The 22,187-nt window shown below is 46.3% G+C and overlaps 2 protein-coding genes across 2 annotated transcripts in view; one reads left to right on the forward strand and one right to left on the reverse strand.

The window, feature by feature from the left end:
- Window positions 1–22,187, reverse strand: part of HDAC4 (histone deacetylase 4) — a 415,745-nt gene that overhangs the window by 54,757 nt on the left and 338,801 nt on the right. The window lies entirely within an intron of this gene.
- The window catches only part of TWIST2 (twist family bHLH transcription factor 2), a 39,249-nt gene continuing 37,432 nt past the window's right edge, over window positions 20,371–22,187 (forward strand). The window contains exon 1 of the mRNA XM_054209797.1: window positions 20,371–21,137. Coding sequence (XP_054065772.1) covers window positions 20,618–21,100 — 483 coding nt within the window. The 5' untranslated portion in view covers window positions 20,371–20,617 and the 3' untranslated portion in view covers window positions 21,101–21,137. The remainder of the gene's footprint in view (window positions 21,138–22,187) is intronic.

A 22,187-nucleotide genomic window follows, 5' to 3' on the forward strand; every position in this document is an offset into this window, starting at 1 on the left:
AATTTGATGAAAAAAAAAAAAATCTTTAAAAATTGATCAAGCATTTCTAACAGTAACCAGGAGAGGATACGAAGTTGAGTAACACAAAAATGTGGGTCCCGGTTCTGCCTGTCTCATCATTTCTTGTGTCGCCCAGGGATGTCAGAGGCTGCAGGAGCCCATCTGCTCCGTCAGGCAGAGAGGGGACTTAGTCACATCTGTCCAGAGGCAAATTCTACCCGAGGAAATTCTGTTTCATAGCCATGGCCGTACGTGCTGCGTATATTTTTCATTGTGAATGCATAGCATCAGGGACAACTTCAAGACACTTAATGTCAAGTAAGGAGACGCAGCTAAGCTCTGCTTTGAGGACAAGAAACGCTCACACGCAGTTTTTATTTTAAATTGAAAGATACCAAAAATTGAAATAATATTCAAATTATAGGCTGCGCACTTGAAATAAATTACAGCTATCACTGTGCAATAGTAATACGTCGGTTTATATTATCTGCCCTTTGGAAATGACTTCAAGTGTTTATGAGCTTCTTCTGCGTTTCGCATAGGTTTGCTCATTCCCGGGGCGCTTTGGCGAGGAGGTAGCGCGTGCAGGGGCGGGAAGGTCAAAGCTTCTTGACTCCACGTCCATCCCCACGGTTGCATCTCGGCACGGCTCCGGCAGCACGTTCGGTACCGTGCGCTGAGCCAGATTCCTGTCTGCTGGAAATCAGAGCTGGAGGCGAGCGGCATGCCTTCCGCTCATCGGCTGCAGAGCAAGGGGCGCAGCTGCAAAACGGACCTTTTTCTGCTCATTTTTAGCACAACCTGCATTTTTTGAAACAAAGGTGGGATCTTTCCTAAGCCCTTGGTGTTGAGCCCGGCGATGTTTCAAGATTTCAACCGGTGATTTCAACAGGAGCAGAGACAGAGAGCAAAACATTTTAAAACTCCTGCTGTCCTAACACCTGCAAAATCCCAAGGCTTTCCACGGAGTGGAACCAAAACCAGCACGGACTTTCAAACATCATTAAAATAGGGGATGGGCATAAGAATGAAAGCAACTCCTTGTTAGATTAGATCCTTCTTTGAGCAATGTCCTTGACTCTCAAGAGCAGACAAGTGCTAATAGCCCCCTTCCTGCAGCTCCCTGGAGCTCCCCGCTGTCCATTGCCAAAACCTGTGGATGCACTGGGAGCTGGGAGCTCTCCGCAATGTGATGTGGATGGTGAGAAAAGGGACAAAGAACAGCAGCAGAGCTGCTGTTTGGGGCATATTGCAGCAAGCGAAGAGCAGGGTTAGTTTGGAAATTGGGATCACCAGACTGCTGTCACCACTTCACAACAGTGGGGACCAAAATGCCCATGGGTGAGCTTTGACGCACCAGGATCACTCCCCACCTCCAATCCACCTAGCAAGCAGCTGGAATGAGGTGGAAGAATAGGGCAACTAATAGTAATTTCTAGAGCTCTGAGAATTCATGGAAACTGCAATAAATTAAGAGGCAGGGGAGATGGTATGGTCACGTCCTTTACATGCTCATGAAAGAGCATCGTTAGCAGCAACGGCACTGTAAAGCATTGAAACAAACTCTTGTGTCTATCAAGACCATGAGAGTGAACGCACATGGATTCATTCCTGTCGAGGCTGAAATAAACCACTAGTATTTTTCCACATATTTCCCCCCCCCCCTCCCTGCTTCTGGAAAATGTTCACTTTCTGAAACATTTTTTAAAATTTTTGAAAGTATCCTTCTACTGTTGCTAACCTGAGCGGTCACCCTCATCTGTGCCCCAAAGCAGAAAACAAAAAAAGCGACTGAAAGCAAGAAATAAATGGCATTTACATATAGAAAAAGGAATTAACTGAATGAATTAAAATTCTGAATTTAAAAGCTGTGTTGTGAGAAAAGAAAAATAACCTATTTTGGTGGACTATAAAACAGGAATCAACAGGAGCAAAGGCTAATCCCTCTTCTATGCTTTTCTAGGCGTTTCAGCAAGAACTTTGTAAAGCATTTATTTTGGGGGTAGGTGGTTGAACCCAACTCTTTTTCCCTCCCAAGAAAAATCCAAGAAAGCATAAATATTGCTTGAGTTAACTCAAACTTTTTTTTCTTCTCTCCCTTAAACCAGAAAAGAGTAGGGAAAGAAATGTTCAGATTAAACACGGCACGTCATCGTATCTGAACCAAAATGTTTCACTTTTGGCTTAGGGTTAATTTTGCAATATTTAAAAACAACATTTAGTCTCATAATATCTTGTTGATAAAGTTTTGGCCAAAAACCAGTTTTAATTGGGGAAAACCCCACCCTTTTCAGTATAAATCTAACTTATATTCAACACCAACTCACAAATATTTTTTGTCAAACCAGAAAATGCATATTTTGGGCACATTGGCTAAACATTTTCTGAGCGCTGGTTTGTGTAGAAACTGGTGCTTTGGGGCCCTGATGTGTACTTCGGGTACTTGATTATTGCCACAGTTTGAACATCGCTGGCGTCTCTGTCCTGCAGCTGAGAACAAGGCTGGTTCGTGCTAGATGCTGTAGGAAGACTCTGAGAAAAATGCAAGTATCTGCATTATTGCTATTATTGTTATTATTGTGATGATGATTATTATTGTTATTATTATTGTTATTATAGCCTGGGTGCTGCTGGCTTTGGACATTCAACCATCAAAAAAATTTAGGGTAAAAAAATGTACCCCCTTGTTTCTTTTTATCTTTAGATTAAGCTATCGTTTCTTTGGCATGCCCATTCCCCATCATCTTAGCAGCTCTTGCTACACTTGAAAGGTTTGACTTTGCTCAACACAATCAATAGCTAAGAACAGCAGAAAGAGTTGATCACAACACAAGATTATAATATCTGCTTTGGCTCTTCAGTGGCTCGGAAAACGTGCAAGCATGGTTGGGGAGATGGAAAATAATATGAAACACTCACTAACAGCATGTAGCGTAGAAACTTAGAAAACCACTGTAGTCATTGACTCACAGATGGTCAAATGAACAACATGTTTCTATTCCTGTATTTAATTAAATCTTAATTATGCCACCAACAGGGTTCAAAACGGCATTATGAAACAGCTTGCATGAATACCAAAATACGATTGGCTGACGAGACTTTGAACTCGTGTAATTATCTTCCCAAAAAAGCGCACACGTTGGGTCTATAAAGCCTCTTCGCCAAGCAGCCCATTGAACCACAGCACAAGATTAAAAATACATGCCTGTAGAATATACTCTGTTCAAGATATGGAGCTGATAAACGGAGAGGCAGATTTCAAATTACCAGTGAGCCCAGTTGAAAGATGCTGGGAGTCAGAGGGACTTTCCAAGCCTCCAGCATGCTCTGGATCAGGCCCCTCCATGGAGGCTTTGCCTCTTACCTTTGTTGGTCTGTAGATAATATGGACCCATAATAAAATCAAGCAACTCTAATTTAATTCTTCCACCAGCTGATCACGTGAGTTAATTAAAAACAGCTGCCTGAAATATTCCTTTTAATTTTCTTTTTTTTTGCTGTTGAAAGAAGGCCCTTTATAGAAAATAAATATTTTGGAGAATATTTCTCTTTCATTTTTTATATGGCAGCTAAAAAACAGCAACAACAACTTGTAAGCACATTTTCTTGAGGAGTTTAGTTTTTGCAGTGCTTCCAAGAGCAGGAGGCTGGGAAGGCCCCTAGAAGGGAGCTCCATCCTAAATTTGGCTCCCAGGCTCTTCCACCTTTTAAAGCCATTTCAAGCTCCTTTTCAACTTGATATTCAGAGCAGGGATCACCTGCCTCTTTCCCACTTACAAGCATCACATGGAAGAGCTGTGCACCTGAGAGCAAAAGAGCACAGTGTCCAAGGCACACTCACCCTACAAGCCACAGGTTCAAGAAGCAGCACAAGAGATGTTAAAAAAAACCCCAGCTTTCAACTTTTATGAAAGATTTTCTACTTTAGCCCCATTTCCACCACGTTGGACATGCACAACAGCTGTCCAACAACCCTCCAGCCTTGGTCTGAAAAGACAGTTTTTCTGTGAGTAGGGGGAATAAGAGGGAAGATGAAAAGCCTGTTGTATTTTTTTTTTCCAATGAGGTATTAAAATTTAAGCCATTCTGTTGAAAAATCATTAGAAAAATTATATGATGCATTTCACAACTGAGTACATGAACTCCCTCTATTTTTTTGTGGAGATGGTCAGAGCAAATAAAGCAGAGAACAAGGTTCTGTGTGGATTTATAATTTAAAATTGAAAAAAAAAAAACAAACCCCAAAATCTCAAAACTGCCCCACTCAGAATTTTCCACCCAAGATCCACAATTTGTTGAGGGTTAGATTTTCAGTGAAAATTATAGGTTTGCAATGGTTCTAAATTTTAAATATTTTTACCTCCTCCCATGACCTTTACAGATCCTTTTAAAGATGAACTCAACTTTCTAAGGAAAGCAGACCCTTTCCAGAAAAATTTTTGTTAGTGTGAAAAGGTCAGCTGGGCGCGGGGAAATAACTTCACAAGAAAACTTTAACCTATTTGAACCTTTTGGTTGGATCGCCTGCATTCAGAAAAAAAATCTCCGTTGAAAATACAAAGGTTCTTCAGGAAAATGGAGGACGCTAAGCCCCCTGGGTGGAAGAAATCCTGGCTGGGGACACATTTATGCCTGTCTCAGAGAGGACGTAGACCACAAGAGGTAGACCACAGAAGCCCCCAAAGTGTCCTCGCACACCCAGTGCTGGATGCCACTCGGCATCCCCTGTCGGGGCGTGCGCACCCAGGGATGGAGGCTACCTCTGATACCACCTTGCGAAGCCAACAAAAGCTCTGGGAAAACTCTTCATGGAAGCCTTGGGTCCCTTGAATTTTCATTTTGAAATGAAATATGACACAGACGCACACTCAGTAGATGGCTGGCAGTGCTCCTGCTTCCTACAAAAGCCCACCAGATCTGCTGAGAGAGAGAATGTCTTTTAACACCCCTTGCTTGCATTTTTTGATTTTTTGACCTAATTTGATTACTGATTAATCTTAAAAGGAGAGCAGAGTTTTTCCTCAGGCTTTCCTTTTTTTCCCCAGTGAGGCCTCACACTCCCTGAAATACCCAAAATCGCTGACACAGTGCGCTCCTCCAGGAATCCAGAGCCTTTCCCACTGAGTTACAAGCTGCCAAGGAGGCTATATTATAACAAAAGAAGTTTTTATATCCTCCTGTAAGCAGAATACTAGAAACTACCATGAAATGTGCATTATCCGAACGTGTATTTGTTGATGGTTAGAATCAGCTTATTTAGGAAATTTCCAGCTGATATGTAAACACGCTGTGGAGAAGGACGGAGACAGCAACAGTGATGGAGGCAGCGTCTGAACCCTCTTGGCCCTGGTCCTGGGACTTAATATCTTAATAACTTGTCCTTATGAGTCACTGCAGTGAAGGAGCCAGGATTGCTCTTGTCACATTTGGTAAGTGGACTGAAACGCAGCCGTGTACCGTGCAGTGGCTTAAGATGGGGCTGGGCGAAACATCTCCATCACGGCAGGCATGCCATGGTTTGCTAGGGACCTTGTAGAGGGGTATTGCTTAAAGGATTAAAAGGAAAAATAGCACAGAAAAAAAAAAAAAAAGTAGGTAAAGTTGAAAAGGAAAGGGGAAAGAGAGAGGTAGGGAGTGTCAAGTTTTAGGCAAACATGTCAGTGGACTCAACGCGGGTGTCTGGCCAAAGTGTCCCAGCCTGCCATAAACAGGAAGTCAAAGCAATCAGAGAGTCCCTTTTGGCATTAAAATTCTGAATGTTTGATTAAATCAGTGAAGAGCACCAATGGCTCCCAGGAGGCCAGCCTGAAATTTCACCGGATCAGGCGTGATTTGGCCCATCCCATATTCCCTCAGTTTTGCTCAAAAGAAGGCCGCTGTACAAAGAAGAGCTGCCTCTTGGTGCTCTCTGCAGCCAACACTAACCTGTGAAATGAAATGCAAGCAGTCACAGCAAAGAGGACCAGCAGCAAGTGTTATTACTGAGCAGCCCAGCCAATCAATCAAAAGCCTAAAAATCAGGGTGATGGATGCTTTTCTCTCCCTTTCTCTTCTGCGTCACTGGCAATGCAGGTTTTGCAGACCGAGCTACTGTCTAAGCACTGCCATGCAAGTCCACTGCATCCACTACCTTGCACTGATTTCCCTGAGCAGAAGCCGACAAGAAAAGAAGTGAAAACACGCAGGGAGCCAGCAAATCTTCACGTCTCTGAAAGTATTAGGCTTCAATGATGAGCTAATTCTGCATTTACCGATGGCACCAGAGAAAAGCAAATCTGAAAGCAAATGGATCTCTCTTGGGGAAAGACAATGCATTTTACATATGGTTTTTGCAGGGTAAAACCAAGCTTTCAGAATGACTTTGTAGTCAGAAAAGTGTCTGTAAAAACAGCACCTTCTGAGTCATCAGCCGTGATCCTCGCGCATATATCTGCCAACTCCAGCAACAAAACCAGTTTTCGTGCTCTTGGGAGTGTTGGAGCTGCAGATTCAGGACGGCTCTGCGAGAGGGAGCTCCATCCCCCTCTGGCTCCCATCTTCCCAGGACACGTTATCCAAAATACTCCCGCGGAGTCTGATTCCTGGCACGGATGTGGGAACAGGAAGGAGCCCTGCGAGAGGTTCGGGTCCCAGCCCACGTCCTGCAAAGAAACACCAGGGCTGCCCAGACAAGGGAGCAGATTTTCCCCACCCCAAAAAAAAAGCCCCTATCACAGTCCTTTCATTTGGAATTCACCATAAATTCAATTTCCTTGACAAGAGTTGTGGGTAAGAGGGGAGAGGATCTGTCATGCACGGGTGCTCCCCACTACCCCTCTCACCAATTCCTTCATCTTTCTTTTTCTCAAAAGAAAAAAAAAAAAGGGGGGGGGGGGGGGGGGGAATCAGGAATTGCTTGATAATATAATTAAAAAAATGTATATGTTCCCCACAACCTGATTTTCTCTGCTCTATCTGCTTTCTGCTGGCAGGGAGACTCTCCCAAAGGAAAAGCAAAAAGGAGCAAAGTCTAGGAGTGAAAGAACTTGTCCCCAGAAATGTTGCTCTGGTTTTCCTCTAAACTTAGCAGACTTTTATGTGAGTATTTCAAAATGAGGGTTTGGGTGGGGTTCCCTTCTTTTTAAGAGGTAAGAATTAAAAATACAAGAAGTAAGATTTCTTCCACATTTAATTGTTCCCTGAAAAAATGTGGAGAATCTGAAAGAAAGTAGAAGTTTTACATTACTTTCCAAATTAAAAACGTGGACATATCAACATTTCATTAGCCCTCCTTGCTGTGAAACACTGAGGGGAAAATATTGAAAACTGTAACTTCCAAAAAAATGATGATCACAATTTTTGTCTGAGATGCGTTTTCCAGCAAAAACAAAAAAAAAAAAAAAAAGAAGGAAAACAAAACTTATCAGTGACATGTTTTGGTCCCCGCTATCCAACAGCCTCTTTATTTTTAACCCCAGAGATTTGTATCTAGGTCAAGTGTACGACCAATCACCCTCCTCCCACAGCGCAAGACTCAGCCTATCATTTCTCAGGTTAGAAATGCATTTTGCAAAACTCTCTTTGGGTCAGCGATTAGACTGAGTTCAAGGCCAATTCATATTCCATATGAATCGGTTGGTCCAGTCCTAGCAACAACAGCCAGAATATCAAATATACGTCAAAACCGGCCTACTTAATGATATTTAAAACATATGGCACAACAACGTACCCCACATTTCCATAGCTTCACGTGTGTGTGTCACTGATACGCCTCGCATTATAATGAAAATATTAGTACACGTTGGATTGCCATCCCCCTCCCCCTTCCCTCCGCATGGAAGGATTTCATCATATGTCTGCTTCGGTCTGATTTTGTTATTCATCTGAGCTGAGTGCCTGACAGATGTTTGCTTGCAAATTTCTAAATCGGTCTGCACCGGCCCCGCTTTTCCCCCGCTGCGTTCACCGGGCGTTTTACCCCATTGCGTGCGGGGAGCCATGCTGTCTGCCCGCTCCTGCCCGCTGCAGGGAGATACAAACCCGTACAGCCGCTGTGAAATACAATGCTGGGAACATGCACCGGGAGAAAAATAAACCCATCCCATCTAATTCTTCTGAGTTCACGGTCTCCTGCCATGCAGCAGAAGGAAGATGCCAATGCAGAGAGGCACCCAGGGTGGAAAGCTCCTGCATGAAGCCAACATCTGGTGACCAAGGGCTGGGAGGAATGGTCTGGGGGCATCGGGATTGATAGGCAGACCTTCAGCATCGATAAACTGAACACATTTGACTTGTTGACTGACCCAAAAGTGTCACTAAACAAGCTCACTCTGCTATCAGCAGGCTCCCATTACCCCAAGAAAGCACATGAAAGCTGTCTCCTCCAGGGTCCCACGCATCTCCTCAACTGCACGTTATGTTTCTATGCACCTTTGCTGGGCAACACCACCTTGCAAAGATTTCAGGTTAAAACCACCCTCCATCCTTGTCCACAGAAGTATTTTGTACAGAGAAAAAAGACCACATTAAAGAGCAGTTACACTTCGGGGCTTTCAAAATTGTTCTATCAGTGTGGTCAGGGTGAAGATACATCTTTTGTAGTACTCGCAGTAAGCACTGCTGCATATAGCTTTCCCCCACATAAAACTTTTCATACTTGTGAAAACTTCCTTTAGGAAGTTCTCAGCTTCCTTGAAAAAGTGTTGTTTATTTTTAACCAACTAATTTTTTTTTTCCTATTTGCTTTCTGAATCATTTTTTTCAGCACGCGCTCCCATAAAAAAATCATATATCCTACTGAAAATAAAACAACCAAACCAAAACCAGGGAGCAACTCTACTTACAAAATATCACTGAGCTCTGGTTGCACAACATGCCGTGAGACGCTGACGTTTCTAGCTTTTAATTTAGGCTTTGCCTCGTAAGCTAGAAGGTATGCGTCCCACCAGCCCCGCCAAAGGTTCGGAAAGCGCTGTTTGTGCTTATGTGTTTAACTTTGGCTCTTTATTAGCCACCCAAATCTCATAGTTCCCAAAGTGTGGCTGACCCAGGGCAAATCAAAGTCAATGGAAGTGTTTCCATCCCCCTGCCCAAGGCTGCTCTTCTCCCGTTTTATTTTTGGTGCAACCAAGCTCTCTGTTCTCTTTGGTCTTCTTTCCCTGCTTAGGGAGAGAGAAGAACTTCTGAAGGAGAACATAATTTTACAGGGATGAGGTCAGAGTAAATGGCTGTTCATGTGCCTGCAAGTAGCTTGATGCTTGCAAGGGACTTCGCACAGAAATCAGGTGGCTTTAATGGAATTTATCATAAACGTCCCACCTGTCTCCTGGTGTGAGCCCAGAAAACAGGGAGCGAGTGAAAGTATTCCCCCAGTTTCACTGTGGATCTGTGCTGTCCCCAGGATGCCACTGTAGAGCAGAAACTTTTTTATGTGAGCAGGATGGTAAAGGGACCTCCTCAACTGGGGATCCCCTCCCCAGTGCTTGCAGCAGTTAACAAATCGTCTTTCCTCCTGCTTGGATGTGAGAGTTTTTCCACTCAAAATTGATTGCATCTCCCGCTCTGTTCTCTACCGTCCTCCAGAAAATGGCTTATCACACTGCTTTACCCTTCCCTTTCAATCAGATGAGCAATTCTGGGAGTCTTCAATGGCATCCGTATGCCAGCCCTGAAATAACTACCTCCCAACGACAGCAGAACTACAGAAGAGCCGCACTGAAATCCCACCAGACACATTTATTGTCAGAGCCCATGGCAACTTCTACAGCTAGGTGCCTCCAATGTTAATTCTTTCTAAATGAAAGTCTGCCTAGCGGCATACTGAAAATTGAGCCTTTGAAGCCAGCACACAGCTCCCCGAACTATTATTGCTTTTTCAGATATACTCCACTATATCAAAGTTATACAGATGGTTCTGTCACGAGTGCAAAAGCAATGGTTTCAGTGTCTTCCCCACATACAAAACGTAAGCCAGCTTATGCAAGGATCTTCCAGTTATATTTCCTCCATGTGTTATTTTTATGTATCTTCCAGGGAAATGCAACTGGAGAATTTGAATTTAATAAGTGCGGGATATGGGGTGCTATTAAGTCTTCAAAGCACAATCAAGCAACAGTGATGGATCAAAGGCCTACAAAAATATTGCAAGAAATTATTGGCCCTTTAGGAGACTGAGACACGACAAATGCCTACTGGATTCGTACTTCAGCCCCCTTGGGAGGGCAGAATTATTAAAGGTCGCTGTAAAGCCTGCTGAGAGCAACATAGCGTTTTTTGCTGACTTTGCAAGTTGTGGATCAGACTCTGGGTCACCTGATAGGGTATATAGTGGAACCGACAGTAAACTTTATCTTTGCCAAAAGCGCAAAAGAGAAGGAAATGAAACATCACAGTAGTATGGATGCCAGAAAAAAAAAAAAAAATCGCAAAGCTCAGCTGATAATGAAAAAGCTGGGGGAGGTTCAAGCTGAGGACAGGTATGCTTTATAGCTCTCCTCCTTCAACAATTAAATGGAGTTAAAAGACCTCTTGAGCTAAAATACACGAAAATGCGATATTTTGCTATCCGCTGCAGGTTGTGGTGCTCATCCTTGTAGTAAAGGGAGCTACTATCATTGTTTTAATTCAAGGATTGGATAACACGGAAGCTAGACCACATCCGTAGGCTGCAGCTGCTGCCCATGTCACCTCCTGAACTGGGGTGCTCCTGGAGAAGTTTTGAGCACACGCATCACCCACTTAACATCAGTGCAATAACTTATATGCTTGAAGTTGACCATACAGGACATTGCTCTCTCCCACAGAGACCAAAACATGCCCCAGCATGAAGAGTGCAGTGGTGCATCCAGCCCTGTAGTGCACCTTATGGGTTCACCAAAAAGCATATTTCTCTAACCCACTTCTCATCTGTGACGCTGAAAGGCAGGATGTGGGCAACTGGGACAGATGAATTAGAGCCTACCTTCTTGTAATACTGCTGGAGCACTGCTTCCCACCATCCAGTACCAACACAGCAAGGCTCACGATAATAGTGAGCAAGTCACCCTTGCCGAGAAAAGAACACCAGGGATGCAACAGAGCAAGGCATCAACGGAAGCGGGGGAAGGATAGCCTGACTCCTGGATGCAGAAGGCTTGGGAGGTTAAAACACCCAAACATGCATCTTCCCCGACGCTACACATGCAAATCCACAGATGCTTTGCAGGAATGCTCTTCCTGTGCCTTTGAGGGGTGCAGCTGTTTCCCTGATAATTTCATTTCCAGTGCTTCAGCTACCACACACATGTTCCTTTACGCCAGCTTTGGTGTCTACACAGTGGTGCATTTACAACCAGATCTACAAGAAGACTTGTGCTCTGGTTCATGGTGTCCCAAAAGACAACATGATCTACACAGGTAAAGGTTGTTACTCTTGAGAAAACAACCAGTTCACTTAATATTTCTGAAACAACAGTCCAAAACCAATGATAGGAATTTATGACTTTTTTATGGTTGCTTCTTTTAAATTCTACCAACCTTAACTTCTGAGAATTTGTTTGTTTGGGCTGAGGCTTTTTCGCCTAATTGTTTTTGAAAGAAATGATGGGCCTTTCCTGCTTTTTCTCCCCAGGTCTCACTAGGAATGTCAAGCCTGGTTTTCCCTGGATTTGCTGAGGGTCCCAGAAGTGGAACCCGATCTTTTGGGGTCCAGTTGAGTTTTTAACAAAGCTATCTTTTCTCCTCAAAGTTTATTCAGGTGCTTGAGTTAAACAGGTGTTAGTAAAGACAAAGTAAAAAAGCAGAAGTTTTAATCAGTCTAAGAAAAATAATTTCCTCTCTCAGCTGAGCAGGTTTGGCTGACTGTCCCGTTTGATGTTTTAAGTGTAGCTACTCAGCAATTTTTTATTATTATTTTTTTAATGGAAGATTTCAACCTTTCAGCATCAATTTAAATACCAAAGTGAAACCAAATCAGATGATAACCGAGCAATTTGATCAGGAGGTACCAGCCCATTGCTGCAGCAAAATTCAAAGTGAGACATGGGCTTTCTGTGCCCGCTCCGCTCATGGCCAGGCAACCTGGAACACGGGGAGCTCCCTCCTGTTCAGCTGCCATGGTCTATCAGGGATGTCCAGGGCAGGGCCAACAGGCAACTGAAGTACCTGGACACACAAGTAAACTTAAACTGCATCATACGGAGGTAAAATGGTCAGAGGTAAGGTGCCTGATTTTCCAAAACAAATCAGATTTCCCTAGGAATGTTGGCATGTTTCACAAAACATTGTTCTATTTAGAAAACAAATATTTTTCCCTCAATAACTAATTCTGTCAGGTTATTCTTTGTCTACTTGGTGAGAAGTTCACCAGTCACACAGAGGGTTCTCCAAGATGACACCCCTTCTGTTGTGGTTTGCCCTCAGACGGCAACAAAGAACCACCTGCTGCTCACTCGGGCCTTCCCAATATGGGAAGAATTGGAAGAAAAAGGCAAAACTCTTGGGTTGAGACAAAGGCAGTTTAACAGAACAGCAAAGGGAACAAGAAAACAACAACAATAACACGGATAGAGGAGTATACAAACACGGTTATGGAACCGCCGCTCACCAACCGGACCGGACTCCCCAGCCCCCGGCAGCTCAGGATGGGCATGGCTCACATGGCCCGGAATACCTCTCCTGTGGAGAATTAACCCTTTTCCCTCCGGAACCAGGGTACCTTCCCTCTTCTAGGCCATTAAAACACATAAAAGCCAGACACAAAGGATCTAAACCAGCTCACTTTACTTCTCAGTTGACATTCAAGGGATTCTCACCAAGTCCTACCCTCTTGCAAAGACACTAAACCACTGAAGACGCTAAACAGCACCATCAGCCTCCACAGAGTGTGAGCCACTGCCCTCCTGGGGCTATGGGTTAGTCCCATATTCTTCAAAAAAACCTAACCTAAACCAATAAGCAGGCTGGGGGATGGGATCCCATATTTTGTCCTGCTGCTGTAGGAATGTCAGGAAGCACAGAGAGAGCATGGAGAAGCACTGTTGGGAAAGAGCTTCATAAAAAATTAAAGTGTGGTTAAAAAAGATGGATAAGAAAGGAAGAGTGGCTATGATTTTTGAGCAGTGTTTCCAAGAAAGGGAAAACAAATAATAGGCATTTCTTTTTTCCATCAAGGTATGGTAGAAAAGCTGTGATTTTTCTCATAAGTAGCCCCATAGCCTTTGAGGTAGAAGGCGTAGCTCCCTATTTTAAGTATATGAATATTAGTGGAGGTTTTGCTCAATTGCTTGACTTGGCCCAAGAATGACAGTGACCCAATCAGTAGCGCTCTTCCTTTCTGGTACAGGTAACCAACATCCCATCTCTAAGATCCCACTACCAGGCTGATGGGGAGTGGGAACACTTCAAAGGCAGGACTTTTCACCACTAGGAATCGTGACGAATGACCTGTCACTCATCCGTGACCCATCCAGCCCCTCAACAATTGCTGCTAATAAGCTGCCCAGTCTCCCTTAACCAGAAGGCATATGCAACATGATAACATGGCCTCAACTATGGCTTAAACCCTGGAAGAAATGATTGGAGAATTATAGTGCTGTGAACTGAACTGCAAGATCCTGTACCTTGGTGGTTAAATTCTAGAGGTAGCCTCAATGGTTAAAACTTAGCTGGCTAAGGTTCCAGGCAATGAATCCCTCCTTGCTGTATACATATCTATCGAGTGATAGACCCAGGCAAACAAAGCTGCTTCTGGGTCTGCTTTTGCACTCATCATGCAGTTTTTCAGGCTGTTTCTGTACAGTTAGGAGACATTTCTCTGGCCACCAACAAGGAGACATGTGAGCAGTGCCACGCGTCCACCTGACATGGTTTAATTTGAGGGAAATGGGTAAAGCTGCAACATGCTTTGAGAAAAGTAACATTCTTCGGGAAAGATTATGTGGACCCACAGCAAAAAACATTTATTTCAATAGCAGTATAATTGCCCAGGGCTTTGCTTTCCAGTACCTTGTTGCTATCTTTTCACCTGACAAAATAGTTAACTACAAGATTTAACTCTCCAGGATCCTGGTTAACCCTCAAAAATAATGCCATGCACGAATACAAGCAACAGTACTGTGAACTTTTTCTTGGTGGGCTTTTCAGCCATGGGATTCAGAGTAACTATGGGCTTCAAGATGCGTAAAAAGAGTAAGTGCACCACAGACTCTGTGCTCAAGAAAACACCACTACAGTCAGTGGTTGGATCCAAACCAGGAGATGGACAAAAGAGCATGGTGTTTGTAAAGGCAACCTGTGCCCAGCAGGAACAGTTTTCACCCCGGGATCCTCCTGACGCCTTCAGAGAGGGTTGGGGAAGGCAGCTAAGACAAGTCAGTGACAAGCCTTGAATCTGCTTTATCGGATCAGTGCCTTCCTTTACATTGTTTCTGGGGCTTCGCAGATTAGAGATGACAGCAAAGCACTGACCTGAGGCCACCAACTTCCGCAGACCTGTTCTGTGATCCACAAGAAGAGGATGTGCCATGGGGACCCAGAAAGGATGGTCTGTGGCCAGACAGGGAGTTGAGGTCAGTGTCAGTAGTGTCAGCCTGTCCAAATCCTTTCCAGACCACTGACTGCACTTGCACTGCTCAAGTCAACCAGCTTCATCTCAGGAGCAAGCCCTCAGTGGAAGCAGTCCTCCACCTGGAGATTGAGAAGCTGTAAAATAATGCTAAAAACTAGAAGACAAACTTGTTGAATGTACCTGCCTTGAAGTGTGCATTGATGTCCAAAAAATGAACAGAAGCCTGACCCTTCCCAAAAGTGTCCAGATGCTGTTGGAACAGCCAGACTGATTTTGGATTCTCCCTGATGTTGGTGTGAAGCCCTTTCTCCCCAGTTTAATGTGGCTGGAGATGAGGGAGGAAAAGGCAAGGAGAACAAAATACCTCACAGGCTTTGATTTTCCAGTTCATGAAACAATATTTTCATTTTTCCTAGCTCAGGTTCTAAGCTACAGTTACTACTGCTGCAGCCGCAGTTAATATTTCACCTTCCAAAAAGGGGAAAAAAAATCTGTCTTCCCTGTGGATTCCCAGGGAGACATTCCGCTGCAATCTGCAATTAGTGGTGGCCCTGGGTAAATGATCTATAATAGAAATGTTATTTTTGGAATCGTGGTAGGTACTACTTTTTACTCCCCCAAATGCCAGTTCTTTTTGCTTTACACTGTCATTAAAAATAGAATCCACAACTGCAACGCCACTGCCTTTTGGTTTCTTCCTACAGCGGGACATATGCTATCTTCCCAACGGTACCGACATGAAGAATTACACGGATTTCTAATCTTGCCAGTCCTCAATGATCAGACCTGAAACACTGCACCCAGCACTCAAGGGAGAACTGTGTCTGGTCTACATTATCCTTTTCCTACTGACAAGGGGGCTTGGATGACCAGGAGATGCGAACTGGTCCTCCAACAGCTTAATGCTTGAGACACAATCCAAAACCTGTTGAAGCCACCGAAGATCTCTCCTCTTTTTTCAGAGAGGGTTCAGATCAGAAATTCAAGCCTATATTTAGCATACATGTAACTTTAAACACCTGCCTATGCCCCACAGAGGTTAGTGGGACTCCGATGTACCTCTCTTCTCCAAGCCATTCTCCAGCGCATCACAGAATCTGGGGCACAGTTAGAAAATCTGTGGATTACAGTGCCTTTTCATAATCTGACTCACCGTGGTATTTTTTTTAAGTTATTTGAGATTTGCATTAATCATTATTACACTGTGGACAGTTTGTCCTGGCATTGTACACTGCAAATAAACCAGGGTCTGGAAAAATGGCCTTTGCAATTCACACCTCGCTTGGTCAAAGCTTGGATGGAGCTGCCACCTTCATAAAGGAGGTGGACAAAGGGCCTGCGGGGCTTTCTCAAGAGAAAGAGACGTCCACTTGGAAAATCTCCAAGTCCTTCTCTCTTTTCTGTAATTCTCCTGTGAAGTCTTGCCGAAAAAGACCTGTATTTCTCACCTCCACAAGCACAAAGCTGAGGAAGCCAGATGGAGCCATCAAACCATCACGGGGAGAAGCTGCCACCTTGCTCCTTGCAGGGCCGACATCGGTACACCCAGCTGCCCCAGCAATGCCTTTGCAAATCAAAAGCATGCCTTGAACTTGACTGCATTTATTGGCAGGATTAGCAAAGCAATAGGACTCGCTGTCCCCAGGTCAGCCTCTGCTTTGCTTGTGTCTGCTGCTCCGAGGGGTTATAACTGAGGAAGCAGAAAGGAAGAGCGGGCACATCAGCTGGTAACAGTTCAGAAACAGATGTACATTCCTGCACAAAACTCCAAAGTTAGCGTATCCAATTACTTTGAAACCGTGCTCTGCTCCAACTGTCTTATCCCTAAAGCCTCGCTCTCCTTACCTCCTGCCTCTTATCTGCCCTACTCGCTCGCCACTCCTTTGCTTTTGATTATAAACTTGTCACTGCAGGGTCAGAGCTTTGGGAAACATCTGCCTGCCGTGTCCTGCCGCTGCTGCGGTGCAACATGAGGAACAGGGAAACAAAGCCCACAAAGCAGAAGTGCAAGGCAGAACACGACTGCCTTCGCAAAGACAGCGCGTGGAAGATGCACAGGCCAGATCACATTTAGGGGCTGCTGCACAAAAGCATCAAGGCATTTTCTCCTAAGTCACACCGAAAAAAATAATCAACTTAACTACACCTGGCTACAGTAGAGGCCATTCAATGTTGGATGCAATTTGCCACGGGGACGTTTCTGAAAGGAGAGATGATGCTTTTCTCTACAGCAGTAGGTAGTGAGGAGGAGGGCGGCAGTATGCACACCAACATCTTTCTTCTTTCAGTTTGCTCCAAAGATGTGTGTCCCTGGCAGCTCCCCCAGACAGAGAGGAGCTGGAAGAGCAGCCTGAGCACGTCGAAATGCTACTGCCTTTACGGCCAGGACACCCAACCTTTCCCCTGAGGGAAGGGTGGCAGGAGGTGAAACTCCTGATGCTCTCCTCCACAGTGCAGAGGGGCTGAAGGGTGATTTGCTGGCCAAGCCCTGCCAGGGGGACAACCAGACCACAGGCTTCCTACAAAGAATAAGCACTGCCCCCAAAGCCCAGTATGTGTGCATTGTTTTCCTCTAATTTAGAAATTTTAGGAACCTGGTAATGGCAGCGAAGCAGCAGCAGCTGTATCACAGTCTATCACAGCAGACATCACATTAAACTTTCACCAAAACTAATTTTTATATCTCAGTTTTTATTACATAACCTCTCTCCCACCCTGCTGTGGTAGCAGGAAGGATGCATCCACCCCGTCCTCCTCGGCCAGCGGTACCTTCGTACCACGTGGCTCCCCCACAAACCTCTCCGACTCCCTCTTCCTTCAGGAGAGCCAGATCACATTTCACCCCGGTCTGCGCACACGTAGACCGTGCCTTTGGTCTGCTCCAAGGGAAGATATTTGCAGTATTGTCAACACCGTACTTAGCTCTGGCACTAAGTACTGCTAGGGGACTCGGCGGCCGTAAAGAGTACACACATACACAGCAGCTCTGGAGCGATGCTCGTTGGAGCCGGGCTTACAGACTTCATAATTATAACACAGCCGAGTTTCACCATAAATTTCCCCTAATGAAGCCTGCCTGATACTAAAAAGCTTTGCACATTTAGAGGTTACGCATGGCAACAGCCTCCTTGGGGAGAAATCCTGCCTTGCTTTGTCGTGCAAAAACTTTCGGGCTCGTTCTCAGAAGCCAGGCAGGGGGCTGGGGTTTTTCATTTATTTGTTTAATAGAGCCATGGCATGCGGAGCAGAGACGGGCGGCTCTGCCACGGGAGCCTTCTCCTGCTCTGCACCGTGCAGAGGCACAGCCGAGAGCTCGAGGAGCAGCAGCCGCTCCGCTGGACTAGGACTGCGCCACGTAGCCGCATCCTTTTGCCACCACAGCTCCAACATGATGCGCAGGAGCTGCATGTCTCCTGCTGCGCTTGTACAGGATGGGACCAGCAAAATGCCTGTTCCAGCTGAGAATTGGGCATTTGGAGATACATCCACCCAGTCAGCCCCCCAAACCCCTCTGTCTCCAACCCCTGGAAGGACCAAGTCCCACCCCATGGAAACACCTCACACTGCATGAAGTCCTGCCTTCAGTAGTTGTGGCGAAGGCAAAAGGAAGATGCGGAATAAATATTAACACACATTGGCAGGGCAGGGGGAGAGGAGAGGCAGCAACGAGCATCTCCGCTCGCTCTCTCAAGCTCGGGTCTGCTCCCTTTGCTTCTGGTGCTCTCACAGACCAAAACGCGGCTCTGCTCCCTCCCTGAGTAGACTTTTGTAGGCACCTAGAGCACCTTTGGACAGTGCACACCGGGTGCTCAGCCCGGCAGCCCAACTGCCCTCCCATGCTCCACATACCTCTGCAAATCCACGTCAGTTTGCTGCCGTAAATGTGGTGCGAGCACACGGAGGAGCCTGTTTGCTGGGAAAACTGTGCTCTTTGAAGCTGGAGAGCAGAGTTGTCCCTCCGGTCTTCAGTGGTTTCTCTTAATACTTGGAAATACAAACCAAATATCCCTTACGAGGAGTGTTTTGCCCTCCAAGGCACAGTTTCACATCGGCACCACTATCAACAGCAGATTATTTCACTTACGGGACAGGCAAAGGACTGTTACTCGGGGTTCCCCAGTATAGATGTCACTTGCCCCAACTCAGCTGATGGTGGTATCTGCCTTCAGATCCGCAGGGCTGGCAGACACCATCCTTGCCCCCTCTATTCATGGACCTCCAGGTGGCAGATGCAGAGCAGCTGCCAACCCTCAGCCCCAGCCGCCAGCGCCCTGAGCCCTTCTGGAAACCTGGCTTTGGGGGGCAAGCGGCAGAGGCACCCGTCGTCCTATCCGACTCGCCGGGGTCTTAAATTGGATTAAAAATCTATTTGCAGTACTGCGTCGCTTTCCGACTTCTGTGCTGCACCTGAAAACCTTTCCTTTTGAAAGCAAACACAGGCTCTCCCCAGGGGCTGCCTGGGGAAGTCTTTCCACTATAAACATTACCTACCAGTAGTGGAGTCAGCCCCCGGCAAGCCAAAATTCCTTCTCCTACCAAGGAACACTTTCCAATCAAACCAGACATTATTTTTTCCATTAATGAGTGTTGATACCTACTGGAAAACTTTGCAAAGAAATCCACTTCAAACTAATTCTTCTGATACGACATCTACATTTTACCAGTTCCTTTTCTCTTATTTATTTTTATTATTATTGTTTTATTTTATTTTCCTGCTCCGTATTGAAAACATAATCTTTGCTGCTCAGGAATGCGTCTGTTCCTGCAATTTGGGCTGTAACTAAAATCAGAGGTCCAAATCTGATTTCGCTCTGCCTTAGCTCCAAGGAAGCAAGCAGAGTTTTCCCACATTTTCCCTGGTGTGATGGAGAGGAAAAATAGATCCATCATCTTCTGTTTGATACATCAGAAACCCTGGAGCTGGGTTTCATGCGCTGGGGTACCACTGTTTCAACAGCAGGATATTCTGGAGGAAAAGAGGTCCTCCTGCCTACCTTAGCTCTCGCTTCCCCAAAAAGTACTATTTAGTATTTGACGGGGGTGGGGGAAATGGGGGAGAAAAATGGTGGGCAGATGGTCTGCGTGGCCAGCATGGCCTCTCCGGGATGCTCTCCATGGGAGTTTCTACGAACTATTCGCTGCTTTCCAGATGCCCCATGTTTGGGCTCCACTGAGTTATAGTCCAGCAGGGTCTTTCCATGCCCCCCACAAGTCGGGGGCTTGAAGGGGCTTCCCCCGGCTGCACCCAAACCTCCAGCCTTCCCGCAGCTGGGCACGCCTCAGGGGACTTCTGTCCCCCCCAAGGTCACCCTGTGGGACCAGGAGGGTCCTGCAGGGCAGGGGGTCTGGGGAGCAGGGTGCTGTGAGGGGCGGCTTGCGAAGGGGCAGCAGGGGGTTTTTACAAGATCCCCAGCACGGGGGAAGTGCAAAATCAGGCACTATTTTGCCAAAACAGGGCACTTCTTGGGCGTGCAAGAGCTGCACCCCAATTTGAGGTGGTGCCGCAGCCCAGCCGTGCAGCTGGGAGCAGGACCCTCGGCGGTGGGGAGACAGCCCCGCACCCCAAAATACCCTCATGGGGGGAGTTTACCCTGGAGGGATGCTGCAAATTCAGCATCTGGGGGTGGCGGCAGGGGGGTGGGGGGTGGTCACCAGCTATCTTTTATTTGAGGTGCATTCCCAAGATTTTAGTTAAGTGTAACATAAAACTGTGAAAGTTTAGCAGGGGAAAAGCTTTCCTCCCACTGACCTGGCCGGCCAATCAGAAGGGAGCCCTGCACCTCCCTCACTTCTGACAACTATTTAGCAACCGAGCTCAGCTAAAGTTTCCAAAAAGTTAGAATAACTTCCTCTCTCCGAGACCTCAATTTTTTGCACAACCCCGGGTCCTTGAAATAAGAGCCCTTCAAGCAACCTGGAAAACGTTTGGTCAGCAAAAAAAAAAAAAAAAGAAAAAAAAAGAAAAAAAAAAAAGCCCTCCTGTTTTTCCAAAGGATCTGTCTCAGGAATTTAAAGCATATTTAAGACACACACACACTCACATAACATAAGGAGGGGGGGAAAGTCTCTTCCCCTCCCCTTCTTGCCGAAAGCATGGAAGAAAGCTCCAGTTCTCCTGTTTCCCCTGTGGATAGCTTGGGGACCAGTGAAGAGGAGCTGGAAAGGCAGCCAAAGAGATTTGGCAGGAAGAGAAGATACAGTAAGAAGTCCAGCGAAGATGGCAGCCCCAACCCAGGGAAGAGGGGGAAAAAGTCCAGTCCCAGCTCCCAATCTTATGAAGAACTGCAGAGCCAGAGGATCCTGGCCAATGTCAGAGAGAGGCAGAGGACTCAGTCGCTCAATGAAGCTTTTGCCGCCTTGAGGAAAATCATCCCCACTTTGCCCTCTGACAAACTCAGTAAAATCCAGACCCTCAAGCTGGCGGCGCGGTATATAGACTTCCTCTACCAGGTGCTACAGAGCGACGAGATGGACAGTAAGATGACAAGCTGCAGTTATGTTGCTCACGAGAGGCTGAGTTACGCCTTCTCCGTATGGAGGATGGAGGGAGCGTGGTCCATGTCGGCCTCCCACTAGCCACCGCCTGGGCCGGGCAAGCCCAGCTGCCGAAGAGGTAGGTACCGATTTCTCTTCTCCCGGATGGTGCTCCGCTTTTCTCCTGTTCCGGCTGCAGGATGGGGCACCCACAGCTCCCTTCAGGAGCCCAGCTTTGCCGCGGGGCTTGGTCCTGCCCTGGGAGAAGTGGCACGGCTTGGTGGGGCACGGGGATGCTGCTGGGCAAGGGGTTTGGGGAGACCGACCCGGAGGTGAGATGGGCAGCGTCTGGCCCCCTCTCGCTCCCCCACGCCTGGGAAAATTAAAATAAGAAAAAAAAAACAACTTCCAGACAGGCGAAAAAGAGATACGCCCCATTTTTGGAAAAAAAATAATAAATATCAGCATGTTTCCACTCTGTGGGGATGGGGGAGCCAAGAGAGGACCGGCATCGAGGGCTGGCTGATGAGGGACAGGGGGGAAACCATCGCTGCATGAGATTTGCCAGAAAGCGCTGCTTTGGGGAAGGGTTTTGAGAGAGGAAAAGGCAATCAGTACAACAGGCTGACAAGGGGATCTGAAACAGCTGCTGCCCCGCTCCACGGGTGCCTGCGCCCAAAAAACCCGGTGTCCAGCCAGCGGTCCCGGGGTGGCTGCGTCCTGTCCCGGCGGGGGGGACGACCAGAGGTTTCGCAGGACGCAAGCGGGGTTCGGCAATGCGTTTGCCCCAGGTTGCGTTTCTCTTAGAAGAAACCAGCAGCAGATGTCGGCTGCAACCCCGGGCTGTGCCCCTTCCCCCTCACACAATAAAAAGCAAACAAAGATAGAAGAAACTTTGCCAAATTTTCCTATTTGTTTGGTTTCCCTTCCCCAAAGTGCTGGTAGAGCAAAGGCTGGCGTTAGATGTAGTTGTTTCTTATTTACTCTCATCGCTAAACCCTTCCTCACCGTTTTCCATTAGCGGAAAACTACTTCCTCTTAAGTAGCCTTTGTAATATTCAGGGAGGGAGGAATAAACAGTAAGAAAGGAGAAAAGAAATAACACCCTCATCTCAAGCTAATTAAGCAAGAGCAGCTCTGCGTTGTGTCAGCCAGAGTTTGCGTACGGCCAGTCGCTCTCTGGGGCTCG

The sequence above is a fragment of the Rissa tridactyla genome, chromosome 7 (genome assembly GCF_028500815.1).
Source record: "Rissa tridactyla isolate bRisTri1 chromosome 7, bRisTri1.patW.cur.20221130, whole genome shotgun sequence".
NCBI classification, from domain to species: Eukaryota; Metazoa; Chordata; class Aves; order Charadriiformes; family Laridae; genus Rissa; species Rissa tridactyla.